At 58.2% G+C, this 18,483-nt stretch overlaps 1 protein-coding gene and 1 long non-coding RNA gene across 2 annotated transcripts; one reads left to right on the top strand and one right to left on the bottom strand.

Annotated features, from left to right (window-relative positions):
• Positions 1–614: 614 nt before the first annotated feature.
• Positions 615–8,102, bottom strand: LOC118499600. Its single transcript, XR_004902098.1, has 2 exons — positions 7,943–8,102; positions 615–1,479 (listed from the first exon to the last, which is right to left on the bottom strand). It is a non-coding gene; the product is annotated as an uncharacterized LOC118499600 (long non-coding RNA).
• Positions 8,101–13,805, top strand: SOX8 (SRY-box transcription factor 8). Its single transcript, XM_028524568.2, has 3 exons — positions 8,101–9,258; positions 10,503–10,732; positions 11,544–13,805. Exons 1-3 carry the CDS (start codon positions 8,837–8,839, stop codon positions 12,281–12,283), a joined length of 1,392 nt encoding a protein of 463 aa, XP_028380369.1. The 5' UTR covers positions 8,101–8,836; the 3' UTR covers positions 12,284–13,805.
• Positions 13,806–18,483: the final 4,678 nt, after the last annotated feature.

Below are 18,483 nucleotides of genomic sequence, written 5' to 3'. Positions count from 1 at the left end.
ATCCATGATTCCCGGGGGCCAGGGGAGGGGGGTGAGGAGCGACCGCTAATGGGTACAGGGTTTCCTTGTGGAGTGATGAAAATGTTCTAGAACTAGATGGGGGTGATAATTGCACAATATCGGGAATGTAGTAAATACCACTAAATGGTATACTTAAAAATTCTTAATTTTATGCTATGTGAATTTCACCTCCAAAAAAACCCATAAAAAATATACCCCAGTGTTGTTTCAGAATCACCTATAAGGCACTGCTTTTTCCTGTCAGAATAGATCATATCATTCCTGCCAAATTTACCTCTTGATCTCTATTAGGGAGCACCAAACAGTTTTAGAATAATACTTAGGTGTGAGTGTGTCTTCTGCTCCAAGAATGCGCTCTACTTAAAAACAAAGAAAACCTTTTCTGCAAATCACGGGCCAGCCACGGAGCCCGGAACTTGCGCTGGAGAGGCTCCAGGGTGTTTTCCTCCCAGCCGACAGCTACAGCTCCGTGCCTGCACCACAGGCAGGCACGGTGGACTCTCCAGCAGGCAACCTCTCACCAGTGGCAGGGGACTGAGGGGCAGGGCACTCCTGAACCTTCGTTTTCAAGCACAATACTGTATGAAAAAAAGTGAGGGGCTGAGATGAGGTCCAGTTGCTTGGGGCTGGTTACAGGAGGACCCGGGGCAAGCCAGACAGGGAGCCAAGAAAAGGAGGAGTGAACAAAATGGGGGGCACCCTGAGAGGAGCTGTCAGCCCAAGCTTGGGGCTAGTGTTGTGCAGATCCACACACAAGCTGAGCCCTTAGGTGGGCCCAAGTCCCTGATGGGCCCATCCGCAGCCCCTCCAGCTCGGCTCCAGAGCCAGGACACACACAAGCCCGAGGGCTGGCGGCACTCCCAGCAGCTGAGGGACGACTTCACAGAGGAATGAGCCCTGTGTCAGCACCTCGTCCAGCTGTCCCCAGGCACCCTGGCCTGGCAGCCCCTGCTGCATCAGGGCATTTGTCCCTGACGTGCGTTTGCAGCTGTCTCTGGCACCCCTGAGGACCCAGCTTGGGTCCGAATCTAATCGTGCACCCTTCATTTACCCTAATTTTTCATGTCTTGACATGTTGACGGGGAGGGCAGGACCCACTGGCATTAACATCTGTCACTTTCTTCTGGAGGGGTGATCAGTTTGGGCCCATCCCACCAGGGCTGTACAGTGGCCAAAACTCCCTGGTAAGGCTGGCAGGTGCGGGTGAGGGTGGGCAAGCAGGTGCTGGGCCATTTGCTGGTTGTTCTGGAACTGTGACTCACTCACAGACGGCTGTTCTGCCTGGCTCACCCAGCTCTTCTGCCGGCACCCTCAGCTCCTGCCCCTGAGCACTCCCGTGACTGTGCCCCAGAAGGAGACATGGCCCTGTGTGGCCCAGCGAGCTGGTGAGCCATGATTGCTAGGCAGAGGAGGAAGCAAAAAGCTCCCAGGGTGGTCCCATTCTCTGGTTGTAGAGCTCTGCGGAGGAAAAGAATGTGTAATTATAAATTTTATTTTTTCTTTTAGAATCACATTCTGAACTGGAAGAAGTTTTGGGAATTGCCTAGGCCAGGAGTCTCTGGCAGGAGGCCTGTGGGCTGAATCCTGTCCAAAGAGATGTATCGGTTATTAATCGCCACAGTACTGCCATGTAACAAACAGTCTCAAAAATCACAAGTCCTTGTGTCGGCCAGCAGTGTTACCCATCCAATCTGGGCTCAGGCATGAATCTGTGGTCAGCAGAGGTCCGGTGGGTGGCCTTGGCTGGCCATTGGGATGACTAGGGCCCCTCTCCAGCCATCCACAGGTCCCACCGTTCCTTACAGCCTCGCCCGGAGCAGCATCCACATTCCCTCCCTGCCTGGCTCCCCAGGGCACTGAAGTCCAAGACCCCTCATTTGGCCCAACCTCTTATCTCACAGTGGGGGAAGGGAGCTGAGGGGGAGCTTGTGACCAACACCATCCATCACCAGGTCTTCCCTTCCTATGACCCTCCCCTGGTGATTAAAGCACACAATCCATTTCTGGAAAGAGTGGGCGGCCTTCCTGTTACATGTTCTCCTTGAAGGCATGCCCAGATGGGCCCATCCGCAGGAGATGATAATGAGTTCGCGAGCACGGAAAACACAATAAACACCAGGTGTTGGCTGCTGCAAGCTGCCATTCTACATACGTCAGCCCACACAGGCCCATGGTGCCCCTCCAGGCAGGCACTCCAGACCCCTCTACTGCCCATAGTGACCCCTTAACTTGCCCAAAGTCAAAGGACCACAGAGGACAATAGCAGGTCCCTTGACCTTGAACGCCCTCCTTCCCAGAATCCCAATGCCTTCTTGGGGAAGTCTATGATTCCTCTTACCCCATAGGCAGTTTCCATACCCCAAAGGCAGTTGGCAGCCCCTAACGACAAACCACTGTGTAGCACCTCGTTTTATACTTTATTTAGGCTTTTCCAGCATTAGCTTCTGTAGGGCAGGCCCTGTGGGTCATCACCCTCTGGCCCAGCAGCAATACAGGCCTGGCATGGTGTAGAAGCTCCAGAAATGTTTGCAGGAAAAGCTACAGAATAGAAAACACACCCTCCAGGGTCTCATGTCATGGACCCACTCAGTGGCTGCGTGAAGGGCTTTCTCTGTGTCAGGATGGCCACACATGATGTTGAAGCAGCCAGAAACCTGCTCCTAATCCCCTTGGGTTGTACCATTACTTCCAAAGAATGCTCAGGAACTTTCAGTTGGTTTAGGCAGACCACCTCTGCAAAGCCCACTAAGCACCCATTGAAAGCGAGGCTATGTACCCTCAGCCATTAGAAGGCCCCAGCCCAGGCTGGGTGCCTGAGGTCCCAGCCACCCCCTCTGGTGACCAGCCAGAGCTTCAGCCTAGAAAGTGAGTGCTCCTGCTCTTGCCTGACCAAGGAGCAGATTTCTTCTCACACTGTCACCGGAGGTGACTGAGGGCAGCTGAGTTTGTACAGCAAAGGTGGCCCATATTCTGCAGTCCTCAGGTCCCGGGGGTGGGTGACTGCTGGATCTTGCCTACACATGTCAGGTCCCATGAGGAAGGGGACATGAGGGTTTGCCACTGAGGGAGCTGGGGTGGGCACTAGCCAGCTGGCCAGGTCCCTGTGGCTGGCCCTGACAGACCAATGCGAAGAGGACCTGACAATTTCCTTCACCTCTGCCCCTGATCCTGAGCCTGGGGAGGCAAAGCTTGGTCTCACTTTCATCTGAGACTTCCAGATGCCGGCTCCTTCAACAGTGCAACCGCCTTGCTTTGTGGGATAACCATGCGGCTTCCTTCCGCGTGCCCCCTGTCCTGCCTGAGGGTATCTTAATCAAACCCTCCTTCACCAGAAATCTCTGCCAGCTGTGTTGAAATTTGCCTGTGGTACCAATGGGTCGTGGAACCTTCTGTCTGGCAAACGTGGTCAGGGCACCTCACTCGGAAAGAGGGTTTCCCTCTGTGATGTGTTTATTTTCATCACCCACATGCCTTTCCCAGTCAACACCCGACACAGGGATCTGCTTCGGAGAGGTTCGAGTTTAGACATCTTGAACAGAAGTCTCATTCAATCTGAAAGTTGAGCTTAGAAGGATGAACACAGCTCTCAGCATCCACTTGGGTTCAGCACTGATTTTCTAGAGCTGACTTGGGCATCCTCGCTGTCCTCCTGCACGTGGGCTGAGGAAGCCTCTCCTAGCCCTTTTCCTGGTGGCTTTTCAGAGCTCAATGCCCAGGAGACAGAGGAGCGTGGTGCACAGGGCCAGGGGCACAGGGCATGGGGAATGGCAGGGGTCCGAGGTGAAGGCCCAGAGTGAGAGTGCGATCCAGAGGAGTGAGGGTCTATAATGAGGCTGGAAACTGGGGGTCCTGGGAAGTAAGGGTCTGAAATGGGGCTGGGTAGCTAGGGCCTGGATTGAAGGTGTAGTCTGAGATCCAGGGCAGTGAGGGCCTGGGGTGGGGCTCAGGTCCAGAGACCCAGGAGTCTGGTGCCACATGGAGCTTACGGGATAGCAACGTCCAGGGGAAGGCACAGCTTGATCCCGAGTCTCTAACACCTCAGCAGACTTGGTTTATTTAGTAGAAGATGCTGCCAGGGCCTGGCCTCGAGCCCTGGTGCTCTCTTTACATGGGGAGGGCTGAGTGTTGAGACCCACAGGACCCTGCCTGAGGATGTTTTTTGGCTACAGAAACACCGTCTGCTTGCCATCAAGGAGATGTCAAGCTGAGACCTATTGGTTGCTGGTGGGGTCAGCACCCACACCCCGGGGAGAGATGGATAGGCACAGCAAGGGCTCAGGGACTGGTCCTAGCCGTGGGTGAGTGGAGGCCAGAGCTGAGGCCTAGCTGTCCCCATGTCTGCACACTGACACCAGGCACCCACACTGGGGCTCATGCCCCATGGATGGGACCAGTGCCCATCACACACTGGCCCTGAACACCCAGGTGCTGCAGGCAGAGAGGGGAAGAATCCAGGCATGAGGTTCCAGTGTCCTCTGAAGGCATGGAAGCGTGAGGAATGGACACGGCCAGCTCCCAAAGGGGTATCTGCCCAACCAAAGGGCCAGCTTCGAGCACAAATCAGAACTTCCACACCAGCAGGCAAACTGAGTTGAGGATGGGGTTTCAGTGAAAGGATTGGCCCGGAGTCCCAAGTCTGTCACCGGGGGGGCAGTGGTGCCAGGGGGACTCCTGGCACCACTGTGAGGCCTTCTCCTCTCTCTGGAAACCCAGTGAGGCAAGACGAGGCTGCCATGATGGAGCCGCTGCTCAGAGCCGCTCCCCATCTCTGCTCTGGACGGTTGATTTCTATAGACCAGCCAGTAATTAAAAGCACCAATTAATCACCGAGGCCAAGCCAGGGTTTCTAAGACATGATGGCAACCTCCTCAGGCAGGCTGGTCGAGAGGCCCAGACCAGAGCTGCAGACACAGGATACACGTCAGCATTCACATTCGTGGCCCCACGTGGCCTGCCCCCAGCACCAGTTTCTTCAAGACTGTAAAAACTACGGACATAGCCCCGCTGACTCTTCAAGACCGGGGCCAGGCAGAGGATGGCCAGGGCAACATGAGGAGTGACAGCAAGGTTTCCTCCTCCCTGATGGCATTTAGCCCTGAGCAGCCCCTTCCTTCCCACTCAGCTTTTCCAAGGCCCAGCGAAGATAGCCTTCCTGAGCTGGCCACCCTAGAAGGCTTTGGGGGTCTCTGTGCCTGGAAGATGTTTCCTAGAGCCCTCCAAGTCAAGACTGGCCAGGCCTCAGGTCTTGCATGCATAGTGGGTGCCTGAAAACCAACACCTCCTTTGCAGGTGCCCTCAGACCTCTGTCAGGGGTACGGGTGTATCAGCTGTCCCATGCCCCAGGGCTGACAGTCCAGACCTTGCCAATCGGATCATTTCCCTGGAACCACAAATCCCCTATGTGAAGGTAAGGTCATGTGGATGGGGGCAGGTGGGAGCAGAAGGAAATGCTAAGAGAAGGGGAGGCCAGGAGGTACACTGAGAGGGGGTTCAAAGAATTGTCCCTCAAGTGTTAATTCACCGCAGCCTTGCTGTTCTCAGATACCCTGTGTTTTCTGCTGCCTCGGTGCCTTTGCACAAACCTCCATCCCCCACCCTGGGAGCGCCCTTTCCTCTCTCTCTGAGAGATAGGAAGCTTCAGGTCTCAGCTTAATTGTCACCTCCTCAGAGATGCCTTCCTGGATCCCCGCCCCATGTGGTGAGCGTCTCAGCCCCTCGGTGTATCTGCTGTCAGACACCTCCTCAACTCCAGCGTCTTCTGAATGGGGACTGTGCAGTGCAGTTCTGTGGTGTGCTGCCCAGAAAGGGCCCTGGCACAGAGCGGGTTTCATCAATACCAGTGAACACGTGAACCAGGTGCCGCCAGCTCCTTCTCTGAGGGATGTCCTGGTGTCCGCTCAGGGTGCACCTAGCAGCTGCAGACATGGACCATGGTCAGTGGTAATGGAGGATGAGGCTGGGAAGCACAAGGCAAGGGCCCATCCGGGGCTGCGGGGGCTGCTCCCTGAATGCTGCCCTCTTACGCGCACATTTGCTTTCAGTGGCTTGGGCCAAGCCCCGGTGGGGAGCTATGTGTACTGTTGGGGTGTGGCCTCCACATGTACGACAGAGGCTCCCCATCAGTCCTGGGGTGGTCAACGCAGCCCAGTAGGGCCTCAGAGCACACATGCCACATTACTGTGACCTAGCATAGGACTCCCCCTGCTCGGCCTCCTTTGCTCCAAGGTCCCAGAAGTCACCTGTCTGTGTCTTAGGGACTCTGGCATGGCTGTGTGCTGCTCCTCATGGGTCAGTAGGGAGCAGGGAGAGGCTACCTGCCTGGTGCCCCCCATGCAGCCTACGCATCACTTTGCTGGGAGAAGAGAGATCTTTTTGAAAACCAACCTGGTACCAGAGGACACACTAGGTACAGGAAGGGGGTGGGATCTGTTCCCATGCGCAGGACAATTTGGACCAGGTGTGTCGTCTGTGCCCCCTACTCCTAAATCCTGCTTTCACTTGCATGGGTCCTGTGGGCCAACAAGTTGGGTGGATGCCCCCGGGGAAGCCCCCACTGGGGTCTTCCCTCAGTGTCCTCAGATTGTGGAGAGGGGACCAGGAGTGGAAGGCAGGTCCTCCAGAGGAGGGCCACTACAGACCAGCAGGGGAGGGTGTTCCTTGGCAGGTGACCCAGCAAAAGGAGGCACGTGGCAGGAGGGGAGGCAAGAGAACAGACCACTCTTGTAAGCCAGCTCTCCCTCTGCCACCAGATGGGAGCACTCTGTTCACTTTAAAGAGCAAGCGCACCCCCTATCCCCTTTCCTGAAGGTGAAAAGTGGGGCTCACTGACCTCTGGCAAGCGGGTTAGTCCATGACCAAAGACAAGAGGCCTTCCAGTCACCCGCAGGTGGCCCGAGACCTGGGCCGGCACAGTCCAGATGTGAGGAAAAGCAAGCCTGCCCGTTGGGACCAGGGCAGGCCCAGGGAGGCTAAGGCCTCCTCCCTAGCTGGACAGTCTGGACCATCAGGACTCACAGGCTCTAAGTTCTAAGTACTGCATCTCCGCATCTCCGTTTCTAAGGAATTCACAGCCCTGGGCGGTAGTGGACCCGTGGAGCAAGCGGTGTCCTGTGCCCGGCTGGGGGTAGGAGGCTCCTTCTGCACATCGGCGGTGCATTGACCTCCCTGGGTTGGTAAAGGGCAGAATTCCACACCCCCCGCCGACTTTCAATTTGGAGTTTTCTGGTGACAGACCAGCCCCTCCTGTTGCCAGAGAAAGGGCATCATTCCTGTTCCAATGCTACTCAGGCTTCCGTGACTGACGGGGGGGGGGGGGGGGGGGGGGGGGGGGGGGGGTGCGTAGCTGAGGGGCCCAGCGCCCTTGCTTAGGTAGGGTCACCCGGGGCTCGTTGGCCCCAAGTTCGGAGACACCCATAACCAAGTCAGCCGTTGGGGAAAGGTGTGTTGCACCGCGAGGCTCTACGCAGCCGGTGGCCTTCCAGCGGGTTTGGAGAAAGAATCCGTGCTGCCCTCCGGAACCGCGCGGCCCAAGGCCAAGTCGCGGGGGCGGTCTCGGAGGCGTGGCCCGGCGCTTGCCTCCGGGGAAATGTCCCTTCCCCGACCCCACCGCCCCCCACCCCGAAAACTGCACACCCCGCCCACCTCCTCTCCTCTGCGGGCGCGCCCACCTTCCCCACTCCAGGAGCCCCAAGCGGCCTCCACCTCCGCGGGACCACCCAGGACCGCCCCGCCGGACTGCATCCCGGTCCCCACCCCCCCGGGTCACGCCCGGAAGGCTCTGGGCCCCCGCGTCCGGCCACGCCATCCGCCGGGAGGCCCCAGGGACTCAACAGCTAGGGTCAGCCCAAGTCTCTCCCAACGCTCTCACCCCGCACGGCTGCCCCGGCTTCTAGGGCCGCGTCCCCGCCAGTCTTTTCAATACCCGGTTGGGGCGAGGCACCTGGGATCACCCCGCTCCGAGCCCGAGTCGAGGCTCCTTGTGTTACTCGAACGTGCGCGGCACGCAGACTCGGGGCGCGCCGGACGCTCTGGCAAGTTTCGCCGGCTCTGCGGGTGGTGAGCTTCGGCTTTGAGGAGAGTACGCCGAGCCGACCCTCCCCTGGGCAGAAAGCTGGCAGTAGTTGACCCCGGCGCCTCTGGGCTGCGGGCAAGACGTCAAGGCTCAAGACAGGCTGGTGGGAGAGGCCTTTGAGGACCTGTCTACTCGCGGAGTTGGCTACCGAGGCTGGGCGACTGGACAGGGGCAGGGTGCACAGGGGCCACCACTCGCCCGCTGAAGGAGCAGGGCGGAGAGCCCGGGGGCATGCAGAGCACCCCACTGTCCCCATCTCTGACCTCCTTTTCCTTCTCGTCCCTCCTGGAAGGGAGGCCCGCGGCACTGGGGGACGATTCGGCGGGCGGGTGCGCCGTTAGGGATCTAGTTCTTGGCTGGCTGGCGCACCGGACCCCACGTGGTTCAGCGCCGGGCGGGGCGCCCGGGGTCGCAGCGGGAATCCCGGAGCTTTCTTTAAGGTGGGGGGAGGGGCGGGGGCGACGAAACTCCGCCTTCGGGGGCAGCGGGCCGCGCAGGCGGGCCAATGAGGAACCTAGAGAGGGGCGGGGCCTCGCTATTGCCGCTTAAAGAAACTTGTTGCGGGTCCCTCCGCGGGACTGAGCTTCGGCGGTAGAAGCGACAGCAGGAAGATTGGGGACGGCGGCGGCAGCGACGCAGGTCAGGCCACAGCACGGTGACCTTGGGTTCCAGAGGGGCCACAGCGCAGCCCAGCATCCGTCCTGGTGCGCATCTCCGGTGCACGCCCCTTCGCGTGCGGCCCAGATGCTGGACATGACCGAGACCCGCACCCAGCCTCCCTGCAGCCCGTCTGGCACGGCCAGCTCCATGTCGCACGTGGAGGACTCGGACTCGGACTCGCCACCGTCGCCTTCGGGTTCTGAGGGCCTGGGCCGCGCGGCAGGCTCGGGGAGCAGTGGTCGGAGCGACTCGGCCGAGGCGGCAGACGAACGTTTCCCAGCCTGCATTCGCGACGCCGTGTCGCAGGTGCTGAAGGGCTACGACTGGAGCCTGGTACCCATGCCGGTGCGCGGTGGCGGCGGCGGCGCGCTCAAGGCCAAGCCTCACGTGAAGCGGCCCATGAATGCCTTCATGGTGTGGGCGCAGGCCGCACGCCGTAAGCTGGCGGACCAGTACCCACACCTGCACAACGCCGAGCTCAGTAAGACGCTGGGCAAGCTGTGGCGGTGAGTGTCCCCAGTCGGGGGGCGGGCGCTGCGCGTGAGTCCTGGGGTGCTTGGGGGCTTGGGGAGGTGGCGCTATGCCCGGTCTCGGCCCTGCTCCCAGTGGCTGTTCCCAGGGCGAGTCCTAGTGGAAAAACACCCTTTGGCCAGCAGGGACCAGGCGCGCTGGCCCTCCGGGTGTGGACCCACAGAGGGCAGCAGGAAGAGTGTGCCACCCTTACCACATTCCTGGAACCTGGAACGGGAACAGCCCGCAGAAGGTGGTGGCTGGCAGTTGGGGGCCCCAGCTGTAAGTGGCCTCAGTGCCTGGAAGCCTATTCATCCCCTAGGAAGTGTTGCCTCTTGTCTGGGAGCAGGACACAGCAGTGGGCAGCATGCTGCTGTCTGGAGGTGGTGCTCTTTGGAAAGGGCAGAGGGAGGGTCTGCTCCGCTGGCAACTTCCCCATGCAGCTGCACAGTTTGGCATAGTGAAGCTGGTGGGTTTTGCCGAAAGTTGGACAGCAGCACTGAGAAGGTTTCGGCTCACCCCACTGAACACTCTATCTGGGTTTAAAGTGGACAGCTTTGGGTTTAGGGCACTGGTACACCGTTCCCCGATTCTCACTTCACAAGTGGGCTCTTGAAGCTTGCACATTTGTCTTCCGTGCTACTGCTTCTGTCCGTTTGGGGTGCCGTGGACTTGTGCCTCTGTGCCCCAATGCCCTGTCCCACAGGCACTTAGAAGTGAACTTCTGGAAGAGTCTGAGGGGCCAGTGCATGTTCTGGGCCTCACTGAGAAACCACTGGGTTTTGCCAGTGTTTCTGGAGGTCTGGGAAACCCAGTTGTCAGAGGAGTCCCACCTTGGTTCCCAGAAAGCTCACTTTTTGTCCATGGTGTGTGTATTCTCAGCTGGGTCTGGCTCTCCCCACACCCACCCACCCACCTTAGAAAGCCCTTAATAAGGAAGGGGACAAATGCAGGCTGGGCCGGGGAAGTCAGAGGAGGAAAAAGGAGATGAGAGATACAGGTCTTGTTACTGCTTCTTCTTTGACTCTAACAAGCACCCAGACCTCACCAACTGGGCACCGTGGCTCAAAGAGGGGGAGTACTGCCTACTGAGGAGCGGGTACACTTGGGCTTTTCTGGCTGGGATCATCCCGGTCCCCTTCTTGCACCTCCCCTGGGGCACGGTCCAGCTTCTGGGCAGCATGGACATTGGTGCTGGCCCTGACACCCTTGCTGTCCGATTGTGCTCTTGGCTCGGCAGCTTGCTGAGTGAGAGTGAGAAGCGCCCCTTCGTTGAGGAGGCAGAGCGGCTGCGGGTTCAGCACAAGAAGGACCACCCAGATTACAAGTACCAGCCACGCCGGAGGAAGAGTGTGAAGACAGGCCAAAGCGACTCGGACTCAGGCGCCGAGCTGGGCCACCACCCCAGTGGTGCTGTATACAAGACTGACGCAGGCCTTGGCGATGCACATCACCACAGCGACCACACAGGTTGGCTTCTGGGGTCCCCAGTGTCTGAGAATCCTCAGTGGGAGAAGCTGGGGTTCTGGCCATGGCAGAGATGAACAGTGAGGGAGGGAACAGGAGCTCACTCCCAGGGCAGGCACGTATAAGAGAACCAAGCCTTCCCTGGGTATCCTCCCAAAGCTCCCAAAGCCCCGAGTAGTGCCACTGCTGACGCATGCTCCGGGTTGGGAGAGTACCTGGGTTAGCCCTTCTGAGCTTGAGTGTCTCACAGCTTTGCCTGGTTGGCACTCTGTGATGTGGGGTTTTCTGTCCTACCCAAAGGCATCTCTGCCTCCCTGGGATTTTTTGCTGGTTTTGACCCAGGACTCACTCCTACTGCTGGCATGGTGGTCAGCTGCCCAGCTTCTGGATCCAACTGACTGGGGTGCAGTCTTGGTCCCCAAGCAGTCTCGGTTAAGGTGGCTACAGTCACAAACAGGGTTTGTGTGGATTGTGGTGCTGTCCTGTGCACAGGGCTGGGCGTTCCTGGAGAGCTTCCTAAACGTGGCTATCTCTTCCTTCTCCACTGTGGGTTTCACTCTGGGGCCTCCTTGGCTCTGGGTCTTCACATAGAACAGTGCTTAATGGAATTTTCTCGGCCAAGGAGTGAGGTCTGGGTCTGGCTTTGCTGGAATTTCTGGGAAATGTACAAGAACAAAAAGCTGTTGATTCCTACCTGGCTGTTAGTGGGCTGGTTTTCCTCCTGTGTGCATGTCTCCAGCCCGCCGGCCCTGCCAGCCCCACCTCCAACCCCCACAGAAAGGGTATTTATCCCTGAAATGTGCTCTGACCCTAGGGCAAACCCATGGGCCACCCACCCCACCCACCACCCCCAAGACCGACCTGCACCAAGGGGGCAAGCAAGAGCTAAAGCTGGAAGGCCGCCGCCTGGTGGACAGCGGGCGCCAGAACATCGACTTCAGCAACGTGGACATCTCAGAGCTGAGCAGCGAGGTCATCGGCAACATGGACACCTTTGATGTTCACGAGTTTGACCAGTACCTGCCCCTCAATGGCCACTCGGCCCTGCCCACAGAGCCTGGCCAGCCTTCCACCTCTGGCTCCTATGCGGGGGCCTCCTACTCACACTCGGGGTCAGCAGGCATTGGGGCATCCCCTGTGTGGGCCCACAAGGGAGCCCCATCAGCCTCCACGTCACCCACTGAAGCAGGTCCCCCTAGGCCACACATCAAGACCGAGCAGCTGAGCCCTGGCCACTATGGCGACCAGTCACACAGTTCTCCAGGTCGTGCCGACTACAGCTCCTACAGCGCCCAGGCCAACGTCACCACGGCCGCCTCTGCTGCAGCCCCCAGCTCCTTCACCAGCTCCCAGTGCGACTACACTGACCTGCAGGCCCCCAACTACTACAACCCTTATGCGGGCTACCCATCCAGCCTTTACCAGTATCCCTACTTCCACTCATCCCGCCGGCCCTATACCTCGCCCCTGCTCAGCAGCCTCTCTGTGCCGCCTGCCCACAGCCCCCCCAGTAACTGGGACCAGCCGGTGTACACCACCCTGACCAGACCCTGAGGGCACCGTGGTCAAGTGGAGAGGGCCGGCGTGGGCGGAGGAAAACCTTTATCGGCAAAGACAGCCTCTGAGGTCTCCCTGGAGGTGTTGGCTAGCAAGGTCAGAGGAGGCAGCAGCGTGTGCCGGCTCCATCAAGTGCCTGCTGATGTGTGCAGGAAACTGACCAATCCCCTTTGCTTCCAGATCTCCAAACCTGCATCAGTGGACAAAGCCCTCTTTTCCTCCTCCTCTCTCTCTTTGTGGTGACTGGCAACTTTAAAACGAAGGATGGCCATTGGGTCCGTTCTCTGCGCAGACACCAGCGCCTCGGTTTTGCAGCACAGTGGAAGCAAAACGGAGCCGCAATACAAAGGACAAAAGGAGGGAAGAGGCACTGTGTCTCCAGGCCTCCTGCATTCCGCGGTCCCAGCCAGCCCCAGTGCCGAGAACTCCCAGGACCAGTGGAGACACCCCTGCAGCGGGAGGACACACCCACTGCCTTGGCAGGACGGGTCTGGAGGAGCAGCCGGGCAGGCACGAATCCGCAGGAGCGCCTCAGCGAGGATGGGTCTGCAGGAGCATCTCTTGGGATCAGCTCGTTAGCTCTGAGGTGTTCCCTGTAGTGATTAACACTTCTCTCTTTTATTTTTTTTATTTTTATTTTTGAAGCTTAAATGTGTTGGATTTGTTTTGAAAGCTGTTAAAAAATGTATTTATGTCCTGTGTTATTTTATCTTTAATTAATGAAGTAATTTGTGCAGAGAGTAGAATTTAAGATAAAACGGACACCGGGGAGCTGAGGACTTGGGCCAGGAGGCAGGTGGGGTTGGGACCCTCGTTCTGGGCCTTCTGGGGCCCGGCTGCTGGGAGGCATCAGGGAGGGGCTGAGCTCCAGGCTTCCAGGAGGCAGCTGGGACTCTGAGGGAGAAGGAGTTCGCCTTGTAGCGTGTCTTAGATCAGGTCGGGGTGCTCCTGGCACCAGGCATTAACTTGAGGTGTAGAAGGCAGGGACGTTGTTCAGTTTCATTGCTGCCCACAACTGTGCTAAGTGGTAGAGACGGGAATTTCCTGGGATGTGGTGGCTTCAGAAACACATTAATCTTGGCTCTTAGGAACCAGGCGCCACCTCCAAGCTGTGAAACTAAAACCTTATTCACTAAGTGTTTTTAGATTCTTTGTTTTAGACAAATAATATCTGACTTACCTGTACTGCTTCCGCTGTATGCTGAGCTACGGTAACTGCCAATTTCATGGAAACTTGTGCCTTTAAACTTTGTAAATTTAAATACATTGGAGAAGTTGCTTCTTTTTACTTTTTCTACTCTACCTACCTTTTTCTAGAAAAGTCTTTTTTGCATATCTCTTTCTGGGGGTGGGGGGACAGGGAACGACAACAAACTCATTTTTATGCAATCCTATTTTTTGGTGTTGAGTTTGGACTTTTGTTCTCACTTACCTGCTGTGTTTCGCTACTTTCTGACCAAGCAATGCTAACTTTTGTACAGATCAATTTGATAAAATTAAAAAAAATGCTTTCTACCTATGTGGGCTGCATCGTGTTTGTTGCCTTCCCTCAGTCGGGGGGTGGTTGGGCTCCGAGGCCCTGGGGTCCTGCTTGGACGGGGCTCGGCCAAGGCAAGGTGGATCTCTCCAGCCTCAGAGCCCCCGGGCCCACCCAGACCCCCACTGAAGGTGGAGACCCATCTCCATGCTGGGGGTGGGGGTGGCCAGACCACCCTCCCTCCTAGGCACTGTGTCTGAATCCGAATACGACAGATCTCAGAAAGGAAGCCGGCGATGGGTCTTCCTTCCTGGGGGGCCCTTCAGCACGCAAAACAGGTCCAGATGGGCCAGATTCAGGGGCTGTGGTTTCCTCCCAGGCGAATCCCAGAGCGGGTTTCTGGGTGGCTGACGGCATTTCTCGGGCGCTGGCGCAGGGCCAGGCCGGGAGCGGGATAAAAGCTGCGCTGCGGGAGCCGGGCAGGGCTGTCTGGTTGGCGGAAAGTGTTTCTAGGGAGAAACGGTTGTGGGGAGTGACAGCGAGCAAGGGGCAGCCTAACCCCCTGGTGGGGCCTCCCCGGCACACGCGGCTGGCTCAGGGGCCTCTCGGGGCTGGGGGTAAGAGGGAGTTTATGCTTCTCGTGAGAACCCAGATACACGAGGCAGCTGCCTCTGTGATTTTATTGGGGTGGCCCAGGTAGGGGGATGATCACCCCATCCTCTCGCCTGCCCAGACACCTGCGTGGCTGCGGTCCAGGGCATGTCCCTTGCCCCATGCTGGGGGGCCATGTCTAAGGACTGCTGAGAGTAGTGTTTGGGAAGAGCTGATCGGGTTTTTGAGTGCTGGCGTGGCCCAGGGTGTGCCACACCTCTGGGGCAAAGTGGCATGTGGGAGGGGGCTACGGAAAGCCAAGCTCGTGGACTCCCTGACTTTCACAGCCCTCCGCCTGCATGGAACTGGCCCAGCCCATCCTGTGTCCAGCCAAGGGCTGCCCAGGTCCATATGGCCCTCAGAGCTCTCCTATTGACACCCCAAATGCTGGAATCCCGGCACCCGGCTCACTGATGGGGTGAACGAGGCAGCCTCTTGGCTGCTGCAGGTTTGCTCGGGCCTTGCCAGGCTCCCGAGGGCCGGGCGTTCTGCAGTTTTGTTTGGACTTGGCGGGGCTTCTGCGTGTTAACTCCTGGGGGCCTGGCTCTCCTTCCCACCAACCTGCCCTGGTGGAAAAGCTTCATGGCGTTGGGTCCCAGTGGGTTTCCCACCTCTGAGCTCATGAAGCTTCGGGGAGAGGAAGGACAGTTAGCACTACCTTGGAGAAATTATGCCCCTGCCTGGGCTGAGGGCACGGAGAGGAGAGGCTCTGCATTTTCCCCTGCCTGTTCCAGGGCCCCTCTTCTCCCCGGAGGCCCTGTTGCTGGCCTCTCCGCTAAGCAACGTCGGGCGCTGAAGGGCCTTGGTGTCGTGGGGTCCCCATGTCCCTTAGTGATGCTCTGGGGAGGTAACCTAAGTGGATGCCCTGGGGGTTAGGACCTGTATGACAGGTCCTGAGGACCGTCCTCCAGCTGGTGAGGGTTTTTCAGGAGCTCCTGGCTGATGACATTATTCACGAGGCTAGCTTTGGCCCTGCCTTGCCCGAAGTCCAAGGTGGTGTTTGTCCAAGGTTGTGCAGAACCCTGTTCTCACCAAGAGCAGCCTATCCTGGGGATGGGCTAGCGGGAAAGTTCCTCATTTTTTATTTCCTTATCCAGAAAAGAGCACGTTGCCTCTGATCTCAGCTGAAGAGAATGCCCTGTTCAAAGAGAAAGGGGAAATGGCGCTTATGATGCAGCCGGCTCTGAGAGAGGAGAAAAGCCCCGTCTGGCCCCAGGCACAATAGCCCTTCCTGGGACCATATCGACTTTCAGGACTGGATTTTCTGTTTAGATGTGAGTTCATGGCCAGTGTGTCTGTCAGCTTCGGGGAGGGCCTATGGCCTCCAAGCAGCTGCCTGGGAGAGGCCTGTGGCCCCCACTCACCAGGCCTGACCCAGGAGTCAGATTTGGGGTACACTCAGCTTCCTTTGACTTCAGGCCACATTTAGGAGCCCAGGGTGGGTGTCACAGCCTTGGGGTCCTGACCTGGTGTCTGGACCCCAGTGTTTTCTCCCCAGTGTCTGGCCTAGGGGATCTTCGTGGGCCCTCTCTGGCTGACCAAGTAAGTCTACAGGGGCTGCTGCCCATTGGGGCTGGGGGATGTTTCCCAGTGGGAACATGATGGCCACCAAACACTAGACAAGCCCTCGCCACCTGTGTAGACAGCCTCCTTGCACTCTTCCACCAGGCTCACAGAAAACCTGCATCGACCTGCACCCAGGCTCAGAGCCACGGAATCGGCATTGCTGCATCCCCCCTCCCACTAGAGGACATGGTGGATCCCAAGACAGGGAGAGGGGGCTGCCCCCACCAAGTACTTGGGCCAAGGAATCATTCCAAGGGAAGGAGACCGTAGATGCAGGGTGCCCATAAGCACAGCCTCAGACCTGGGGCCCTGCTACCTGAAGCCTGCTCTGTGGCCCTGACCCATCCTGGGGATGTGACGGTGGAGCTGCACAATCAGGTGAGGGGCTGTGCCTCCTGACCACCTATAACCCCTGACCAGGATGTGCTTGGGAGCCACAGGGACTCGCCTGGTCCCTGTCACTCCTGGAACCCCCACATTCCACGTTGTTGGGGAAAGGGAGGAACTTCATCTCCCTGTCTGCGTTTTGGGCGGAAGTTTTGTGTCCTAGTGCCTCCTCCTTCCTGTCTCACCCCAGCAGAAGCTTGCCCACTTGGGTTCTCCTGTAGCCTGGAGGGAGCGGGTCTGCAGGTGACATCTTCCCAGGTCGGGGCTGTCGGGGCTGCAGGAGTCTGCAGAGGAGGAAAGTCAGGGAGGGAAGGGGCAAAAGGGAGAGATGCCCTGGGGCGTGGGCCCACCCTCACGTGAGGGCCATCCGGGAGCTGAGAGGGGCCAAGGCCTGGCGCTCAGGGGTGTTGTGTCTTTCGTTTCATCCAGCTGTCTTTGGGGAACCTGGCTTTCCTCTGGGAGCTTGGTTTTCCTGCCTGTAAGATGGGAATGTCCCCCACCCTGGTGCTGGGGGGACTCAGTGAGATTGGGACCTGCTGCGATGGAGCACTTTGCACTGAACTGGAGAGTGGCTATTGGTGGTATCACTACTACTTCCAGTCACATGATGCTTCTTTCTGTGCATTTGCAAAAGAGGGAGGGTTTGCTAGTAAGAAACTTAAGTAAAAGTGAAACCAGCAGAGAAGGTGCATTTGAATAAAGGTTGGGGGCGCTCAACGCCGCTTCTCCCATCTCTGCCTCTGGGGCTGGATCCTCCTGCAGCGAGGCGGCCTCCAGTCTTCCCCACAGGAAGGCTGACTGAGCCAGTGGTTGGAGGCTCCGCCATTTGTCAGTATATCTCTCTGTACCTCAGTTTCCCTGAGGATTAACCAGGCGTGGCCGAGGCCAACACATAGACACATGAGACAGGCGCCTTCCAGCTGCATCCTGCTGGCAGACTCGTCCCTGGACTCCTGGGAATTTCTCTCCTCTCACCTTGTCTCTCCCAGCCTTGCAGGGACTTGTTGCGTGGCCCCCTCAGCTGGGCCCTGGAATGGCCGGTGGAGGGGCTCAGGTCACCTCCCCTGCCCGGGTAGGCTGTCCCCTGTGGGGTCCTGTGTGTGCATGGCAGAAGCCCTCTCCGTACCTCCCAGCTCTCTCTGGCTCCTGTGTTCCCCAGAGGGCTGGGCCAGACCCTGAGCTCCTCCAGCTCTGGCTGCCACGGGAGACACTTCACGAGGCCTTTCCATGAGGCTCCCTAACCAGCTCAGGGCAGCCTCTTCCCTGAACACCAGCAGCTGCAGGAGCCCCACTCATCTGCTCCCCAGAGGCTGAGGCAGGCTGGCACCCCAAGCCAGAACCCCGCAAAGGGTTAAGGGGTGCGAGGCCTGGCAGGGCAGAGCAGCCAGGCTGGTACAGGGCCAGCAACTCTAGGGAAGGCGCTGCATTTTAATGAATCATTATTGCCGGGAGGCCTTTGTCTTTCTTTATCCGGTGCACAATAAAAGAATTAATTAGACAGAAAATGGCAGGGCAAGGAACTGACAAGTCATTACGGGCTGCTGAATGACCGATGAGATGCACGCTGGGGTGGATTTCAGCTCCAGAATGATAATGGCTGGCTGGGTGCTTTGTATGCGCAACCAGCGGCCTCTGTGCGGGCATTGTGGGCACTGACACTGTGGCCAGCCAGAGCGGAGCAGCGCCAGCCTCACTGTCCAAAGGCAAAGTGGGCAGTTGGACTTGCCCGGCAAAATCAGGGTATTAATTTTTGTATGTGGACAATGGCAGTAAATATTTAGATGCAGAGGGGCTTTGGGCAAAGGTTCTGACCCCTGGACTCCAGTTCCCAGCCCAGGGGACAGAGGCCAGCAGTGGGAGTGCTCCCTGCACTGTGAGAAGCAGAAGACAGGGAGGGGGAGTTGGAGGGGGAGGGGAAGGGACGGTGGAGAGAGATGGAGAGGAAAGAAGAGATCAGAGAGGAGGGGGGAAAAAAGAGAGAAAAGGGGACAGTAGGGGAGGAGAGAGGAGGAGACAGGAGGGGAGGGAAGTGCAGAGGAGCTCTGAAGACTTAGAAGGAACTCCTCAGAGCCTGGCCCTACCCTCCTGATAGCTTCTGCTGTCATGGTTATTTAGA

The sequence above is a fragment of the Phyllostomus discolor genome, chromosome 3 (assembly GCF_004126475.2).
Source record: "Phyllostomus discolor isolate MPI-MPIP mPhyDis1 chromosome 3, mPhyDis1.pri.v3, whole genome shotgun sequence".
Taxonomy (NCBI): domain Eukaryota; kingdom Metazoa; phylum Chordata; class Mammalia; order Chiroptera; family Phyllostomidae; genus Phyllostomus; species Phyllostomus discolor.
This window is presented reverse-complemented; position numbering and strand designations above follow the sequence as displayed.